Raw genomic sequence first — 8,183 nt, 5'->3', positions numbered from 1 at the left:
GTAGGGGTGTGAATAAGCTTTTGTTCCAGACCAGCTCATACCTGAATACAAATCATAGCCTATCACCGTGATTCAATATGTTGTACCCATAGTACAGAATAATGACTTAAAAGGGTGTCCATCTCCAGATTTGAATTGTAGGGGTGTGAATTAGCTTTTGTTCCAGACCAGCTCATACCTGAATACAAATCATAGCCTATCACCGTGATTCAATATGTTGATTATTTAAGTCAGGTATAAGAGCTGGGCTGGGACAAAACCCTTTACACACTTTTGCTCTTCAGAACCTGCAATGATTGAGCTAATCTTACCCCACACATCTATGCTTGATTCAGATTTTGTCCGGTCTGGACCGGCCTATATTTGGCCCAAACATAGACATCTATAATTGGTTCAGATTTGGTCCGGACCGGCCTTGATTTGGCGCAAACAAAGACGTCTACAATTGGTTCAGATTTGGTCCTGTCCAAATCTGAGCCAATCATAGACATCTATGTTTCACAAGTTTGGACAGAACAGTACAGCACAATGCAGTACAGTAGAGCACAGCAGAGTACAGTAGGCCTACATTACAGTACATAGTATAGTACAGTAGAGTACAGTACAATTCAGTAGAATATAGTAAATAAAGTAAATACTAGTAAAGTATTGTGTACTCTATTGTATCTTACTTTACTCTACTGAATTAAACTCTACTGTACTCTAATGAATTAAACCATACTGTACTGTACACTACTGTATTAAACTACTCTGTAACTATACTGAACTCTACTGTAGTCTACTCTACTGAATAGAACTCTACAATCCTGTACCATACCGTACTGTGCTCTACTGTAGTGAACTGTGCCGTACTGCACTGTGATGTTCAAACTTGTGAAACATAGCCTAGACATCGATGACTAGTTCACTGTAGGGATGGTGCCTGGTTTCCTCCAGACGTGACCCTTGGCATTCAGGCCAAAAAGTTTGATCTTGGTTTCTTCAGACCAGAGAATCTTGTTTCTCATGGTCCAAGAGTCCTTTAGGTGCCTTTTGGCAAACTACAAGCAGGCTGTCATGTGCCTTTTACTGAGGAGTGGCTTCTGTCTGGCCACTCTACCATAAAGGCTTGATTGGTGGAGTGCTGCAGAGATGGTTGTCCTTCTGCAATGTTCTCCCATCTCCACAGAGGAACTCTGGAGCTCTGTCAGAGTGACCATCGGGTTCTTGGTCACCTCACTGAGCAAGATCCTTCTCTCCTGATTGCTCAGTTTGGCTGGGCAGCCAGCTCTAGGAAGAGACTTGGTGTTTCCAAACTTCTTCCATTTAAGAATGATGGAGGCCACTGTGTTCTTGGGGATCTTCAATGTTGCAGACATTTCTTGGTACCCATCCCTAGCCCTGTGCCTCGACACAATCCTGTCTCGGAGCTCTCCAGACAATTCCTTCGACCTCATGGCTTGTTTTATGCTCTGATACGCACAATCAACAGTGGGACCATATATGGACAGGTGTGTGCCTTTCCAAATCATGTCCAATCAATTGAATTTACCACATGTGGACTCCAAACAAATTGTAGAAACATCTCAAGGATAATCAATGGAAACAGGATGCACCTGAGCTCAATTTCTCATAGCAAAGGATCTGAATTCTCATGTAAATAAGGTATGTTTTTTATTTTTTATAAATTTGCAAAAATGTCTACAAACCTGATTTTGCGTTTGCATTTTGGGGTATTGTGTGTAGATTAATGAGGGGGAAATCAATTTAATCAATTCTAGAATAAGGCTGTAATGTAACAAAATGTGGAAGAAGTCAGGGGTCTGAAAACTTCCCAAAAGCACTGTATGTGCAGTTGAAATTTGTCCATGGAATTTACTGCTGCTAATGTTGTATTTTCAACATCTGGAACATACATATTTTTTTACATCTGGAAAATTCCAAAAATACTTATTTTCACTTTTGTTTCAGCACTTAAAATGCACTGGATTTCAACATCCCCAAAATACTTATTTAACGGATAGAAAATACATATTTTCGACACCCGGAAAAGACGTTTTCCACCTTTCACTCAGCACCTAGAATGCACCTGACTTCAACGTCTGAAAAATACGTCATTTTGCTTACTGGTGGTCTTGTCCCGCGCACTCACACCCTGTAGAAGAGGCTACTCGTCTCACTCGCAGAACCGGAGGAGCTGGTGGCTATATTATTCTGCAGTAGCTGTCTCCGGTGAGCGAATGAAGGAAGAAGATTGGAACAAACAGGCAGCATAGTAGCTAAAACTGCTGTGGACTCTTTCTCACCAAAAGAGGAACCAGACGGCAGGCACGCACGGACGCACAGGTCTATCCTAACCGGACGAACCGACTAGTAAATGGGCATAATGTTTAATCTAGCCACCTGCAGCAGAACGTGCATATACAGCATCACCTTTCTGTCCGCGGTCGTGATTTCCTCCTGCCACGCGCTCCGCCGCTGTGGGGACGTGCAGTGCGTTGAGGGCCAGCAGTGCTGTCCCCCTACCGTTACCGGCAACGGTAGCGCGAGTTCCATGGTGCGCTGCTGCAAGCTCCCACTGCATATATTCTTCGACAATGTGGGCTGGGTGACGCGCAAACTATCGGGCATCCTGATCCTGCTGCTCCTTTTCGCAATGGGCTACTTCATCCAGCGGATTATCTGCCCGCGCCCGCGCCGACACCCCCACCCAGAACACCCCGAGGAGCCCTCTCTCTTCCACGGACACGCCACCGCGTCCCAGGACTCCCTACTGGACCGGTACCCCGAATACAGTTTTGGGGACTTCACCTCGCCAGTGCTGCTACCCGCATATGATGAGGTGAAGTACCTGCCGACCTACGAAGAGACCATGCAGGAGGTGCGCAGAGACCAGTCGGATGATAATTTACTGGTCCATTCGGAGGTGCCTGCTGCGGACCGAGGGACGCGGGGAGGACCGATACCTAGAGAAGAGGGACAGGACACTTCAGGACAGGACATACGCGCGTCACGGAATTCTGTCTGACTAAATGTGATGGACTATCCAATTTAAGAATTGTTATTTTATTATGAACTAAAGGAGAGACTTACAGGCTATATTATAACAAGTGCAATTACAATCTGTTGCAATGAATGTTAAAAATAATATGAACTGGCAATTTGGTCAATGACGTGAGTTTTATATGATTGGGTGGATGATTCCCCTTTTGTATGCAAATTAAGACTTGGTATGAGAAACGGAGACAATAAAAGAGATATGGCTGCTATAATTGGCGCTCTTTTGTGTATTGACAGGCAGCTAATTTGGCCCCGGTACAATCACATTAAGTTTTGCTGAGTGGTTCAATTTCCAAAGGCACCATGAGACAGTTGGCTTTCTCCTCCATATTTTTCTTTTATGAGATGAACAGGCTGAGAATGAGTTTGAGTCTACTGGGCCTGAAAGACGTCTATTCATTCATATATCTATATCCTAGAAATCATGTCATATAATAGTATTTGTCATTTTTCACACATGTACAACTGTGTATTATTATGCATGCGAGAATTGGAAATGTTTTTTTTTATTTTCTTCATATCACAACTCTCCCCAGGTCACAGGCTGGGTCTATGAGAATCACCTAGTGCAGTTTTCAGTAGCCTAGTGGGGATTCAAAAGTAATAGAATAGTCACACCATGAAATGAATACAAATACTCTCTCCAACACATCTACATAAGCTATGCCTGACATTTTGTTACATCAGCAAGTGCTTTTATCCAATGTATCAGAGAGCTCAGCTCACACACACTGCAGCATGAACACCTCCCTCCCTCCTCAATGAGAGATGATGATGATCCTAAATACTGAGCCAAGGTCTAGTTACTATGTGAGTGAGCAGACCACCTCTGATAGTTTCTTTGATGTAGTGACCATAGTTGAATGACAAATCACTCACCATCATCAGCATTAGAGCACTTGAATACAGACATGCCTTGCATGGAAAAAGGCAGGAAGATGACTGATAGACAATACAGACAGTCATAAAGACAGAAGTATAGAATAGACAGCAGTAAATAAAGAGCTAAGCTGGCAGACATAAAGCTGGAGCTGCAGACTGAGATAGCCAGAATACAGGAGAGATCAGTGAACAGAGATTACACCCTTGTCTGTTTATTGATTGATCTGTCATACTTACCTGTGTCTGTCTGTCTGTCGCCCAGACCAGTTAGCAGGCAGGTACATTTCAATATCTTAATGCTCAATTCTAAATCGATCTGTAGTCCAGGAACCAGAAATAATATACAGTTGAAGTCGGGAAGTTTACATACACTTAGGTTGGAGTCATTAAAACAAAATTTTCAACCACTCCACAAATTTCTTGTTAACTATAGTTTTGGCAAGTCGGTTAGGACAACTACTTGTCATTTTTCCAACAATTGTTTACAGACAAATTTCACTTATAATTCACTGTATCACAATTCCAGTGGGTCAGAAGTTTACATACACTAAGTTGACTTTGCCTTTAAACAGCCTGGAAAATTCCAGAAAATGATGTCATGGCTTTAGAAGCTTCTGATAATTGACATAATTTGAGTCAATTGGAGGTGTACCTGTGGATGTATTTCAAGGCCAACCTTCAAACTCAGTGCCTCTTTGGTTGACATCATGGGAACATCTAAAGAAATCAACCAAGACCTCAGAAAAAAGACTGTAGACCTCCACAAGTCTGGTTCATCCTTAGGAGCAATTTCCAAACGCCTGAAGGTACCACATTCATCTGTACAAACAATAGTAAGCAAGTACAAACACCATGGGACCACGTAGCCGTCATACCGCTCAGGGAGGAGACGCGTTCGGTTCCTTCTCCTAGAGATGAACGTACTTTGGTGCGAAAAGTGCAAATCAATCCCAGAATAACAGCAAAGGACCTTGTGAAGATGTTGGAGGAAACAGGTACAAAGTATCTATATCCACAGTAAAAACCAGTCCTATATCGACATAACCTGAAAAGCCGCTCAGCAAGGAAGAAGCCACTGCACCAAAAACGCCATAAAAAAAGCCAGACTACGGTTTGCAACTGCACATGGGGACAAAGATCATACTTTTTGGAGAAATGTCTTCTGGTCTGATGAAACAAAAATAGAACTGTTTGGCCATAATGACCATCGTTATGTTTGGAGGGAAAATGGGGGGGCTTGCAAGCCGAAGAACACCATCCCAACTGTGAAGCACGGGGGTGGCAGCATCATGTTGTGGGGGTGCTTTGCTGCAGGAGGGACTGGTGCACTACACAAAATAGATGGCATCATGAGGATGAACAATTATGTGGATATATTGAAGCAACATCTTAAGACATCAGTCAGGAAGTTAAAGCTTGGTCGCAAATGGGTCTTCCAAATGGACAACCCCAAGCATACTTCCAAAGTTGTGGCAAAATGGCTTAAGGACAACAAAGTCAAGGTATTGGAGTGGCCATCACAAAGCCCTGACCTAAATCCTATAGAACATTTGTGGGCAGAACTGAAAAAGTGTGTGCGCGCAAGGAGGCAGAAAAAACCTGACTCGGTTACACCAGCTCTGTCAGGAGGAATGGGACAAAATTCACCCAACTTATTGTGGGAAGCTTGTGGAAGGCTACCCAAAACATTTGACCCAAGTTAAACAATTTCAAGGTAATGCTACCAAATACTAATTCAGTGTATGTAAACTTCTGACCCACTGAGAATGTGAAGAAAGAAATAAAAGCTGAAATAAATCATTATCTCTACTATTATTCTGGCCTTTTCACGTTCTGAAAATAAAGTGGTGATCCTAACTGACCTAAGACAGGGAATTTTTACTAGTATTAAATGTCAAGAATTGTGAAACTGAGCATATACGTATTTGGCTAAGGTGTATGTAAACTTCCGACTTCAACTGTAGCTATGTCCAGCTAAGCTTATGATAGACTAGGTGGCATTTTTGGCCATATTTTATAAACCTTACCTATCCATTCTTCTCAGATCTACACAGAAAATGACACAGGAGTAGGGTTCTATTTGGAATTGGGCAATAGATTTCTACATTTACAAACTACTCCTCTGTGCACAGCCACATCCTCTCCACAGTAGGCTGGGTGAGAAAAGTCATCATTAATCTTTCTGTGGAACAGTGGACTGTTGAGATGCACCAACTCTCCAAGAACTGGTTTAACTGAAGTGCATAAGAGTGGATAAGCAATGAGAAACTAAAGGATACTCATTAGGAGTTTGGGTTACAGGAGTGATGTCAGATAAATACTGTATGTGCTTTAGCCAGGCTTCCTAGTCTCAATGATATCATCATCTTCAATAGGGTTTCTGACCATGGCCGTTATGGATCACGATAATGGGAAAGCTAGTCTGTCTGACTGGAGGGTAATACTATGCCGTCCAGCCAGGGCCGGCCTGTTGTGTTGGACACTGATGGATTTCCTCCACAGAGGAAATTGGTGGATAAGAGGAGTTTACACAAAAATGCATTCAATCCACTGATGGATGAATGAGACAAGATGCAGACACATTACACATCACAGTACGTTTTAGTGTCAGAATACAGATATGGTTTACTGGATTTTGTGATTTAACAGTAGAGATCATATTTTTGCATCTTTGGCTCTGAGGCTCTCTCTCTCTCACTTTCACTCTCTGCAGTGGAGACAGCCTCTACAAGTCCTCTGCACTCAGGCTGTGAGCAGGGGCCTAGGGCACGGTCCAATCCTCTAGAATCCCCAGCATTAATGTTTAATCTGATGGAGTAAATCTCTGCTATTCTGCACATTGAGGAGTCCCTCGAAGGAGATCTGAATACAATAATGAGACAGACTGCTGACATGACTTGCTGCCACCAGCATACCACCCTTCATCCCACTGCTGGCTTACTTCTGAAGCTAAGCAGGGTTGGTCCCTGGATGGAAGACCAGATGCTGCTGGAAGTGGTGTTGGAGGGCCAGTAGGAGGCACCCTTTCCCCTGGTCTAAAAAAATAATATCCCAAAGCCCCAGGGAAATGATTTCCCTGTGTAGGGTGCTGTCTTACGGATGAGATGTTAAACGGGTGTTCTGACTCTCTGTGGTACCTAAAGATCCCATGGCACTTAGGAGTGTTAACCCAGGTGTCCTGGCTAAATTCCCAAGCTGGCCCCCATACCGCCACCTAATCATCCCCAGCTTACAATTGACTCACTCATCGGCCAGATCAATGTGCATTATTAAGCTCCTCATAAATCCTACATTATGCCCCGTCAGGGTCTGAGCTTTGGTAGTAGCAGCATGGTTTGGATAAAGCGTATTCAATTCAGTATGTGTGTTATCTGTGTGCTGTGTGTCTGAACATACTTATGTAAGAGTTCAGGGAACACGTGTGTTGAGGTGTGTGTTTTCCGGTGGTAACACATGAGAAACCTGACTCCTGGCTGATACAGAGTGCTGCTCCTCTTGGGTCAGAGATGACTGGAGAGCTTCCACACTACCACCGGCATCATAGCTACCTGTCCCCCTCTATTGAACTTTACTCTAGACAAGAACGGCCTGACTGCAGTTAGCTGGGGAAAGATGGAGGGAATTCATTCTAGCCTGCACTTAGGACAATACCTGGGTGAACGGGGATTGATAGGATACAAAAACAGAGAGAGAAAAAGAGTGGACATGAAGAGAAAGGGGTGTGAGAGAGGCTGAACTTAATGATTCAGTCTTGCTCTGTAATGGTGTATGACAAGCAGCCCTAGACTGCTCCTCTACTGCGCCCATTAGCCATCATCCTGTATCCATCAGGAATCCAGGAGCGCCGGTGTCCAGACCAGAATAACAGGGATCTATCCTGCTGCTCCTGGCTTCCATACTGGGGCTGTGTTTGAGTGTGTGTGTTGGAAGTGGAGATCGATAGGGTGTAATGGCAAATTATGGGCTGGACCGCTGTCAGGGGAGGAAGCTGTTTCCCACCACCACAGAGAATACATGTAAAAGCCTTAATACTTAATATAAACACAAATATCTATGATTACTCTTTTTTAAAAGGTTCTCTTTACCCCCTTTTCACAATATCCAATTGGTAGTAGTAACAGTCTTGTCCCATCGCTGCAACGCCCATATGGACTCGGGAGAGGCGAAGGTCAAGAGCCATGCGTCCTCCGAAACACGACCCGGTCCAAGCCACACTGCTTCTTGACACACTGCTTGCTTAACCTGGAAGCCAGCCCACCAAT

The 8,183-nt window shown here is 43.7% G+C and overlaps 1 protein-coding gene across 1 annotated transcript; it reads left to right on the top strand.

Annotated features, from left to right (window-relative positions):
• Positions 1-2,047: 2,047 nt before the first annotated feature.
• c15h3orf80 (chromosome 15 C3orf80 homolog) lies at positions 2,048-3,242 on the top strand. The gene has a single exon (XM_020508772.2). The coding sequence runs from the start codon at positions 2,357-2,359 to the stop codon at positions 3,005-3,007; it is 651 nt and encodes a 216-aa protein (XP_020364361.1). The 5' UTR covers positions 2,048-2,356; the 3' UTR covers positions 3,008-3,242.
• The last annotated feature ends 4,941 nt before the right edge of the window (positions 3,243-8,183 follow it).

This window comes from Oncorhynchus kisutch, linkage group LG18, assembly GCF_002021735.2.
Source record: "Oncorhynchus kisutch isolate 150728-3 linkage group LG18, Okis_V2, whole genome shotgun sequence".
Taxonomy (NCBI): Eukaryota; Metazoa; Chordata; class Actinopteri; order Salmoniformes; family Salmonidae; genus Oncorhynchus; species Oncorhynchus kisutch.
This window is presented reverse-complemented; position numbering and strand designations above follow the sequence as displayed.

Excerpts from the sequence above, each read along its gene's own strand:
- c15h3orf80 (XM_020508772.2), top strand. The coding sequence starts at position 2,357 with ATGGGCATAATGTTTAATCTAGCCACCTGCAGCAGAACGTGCATATAC.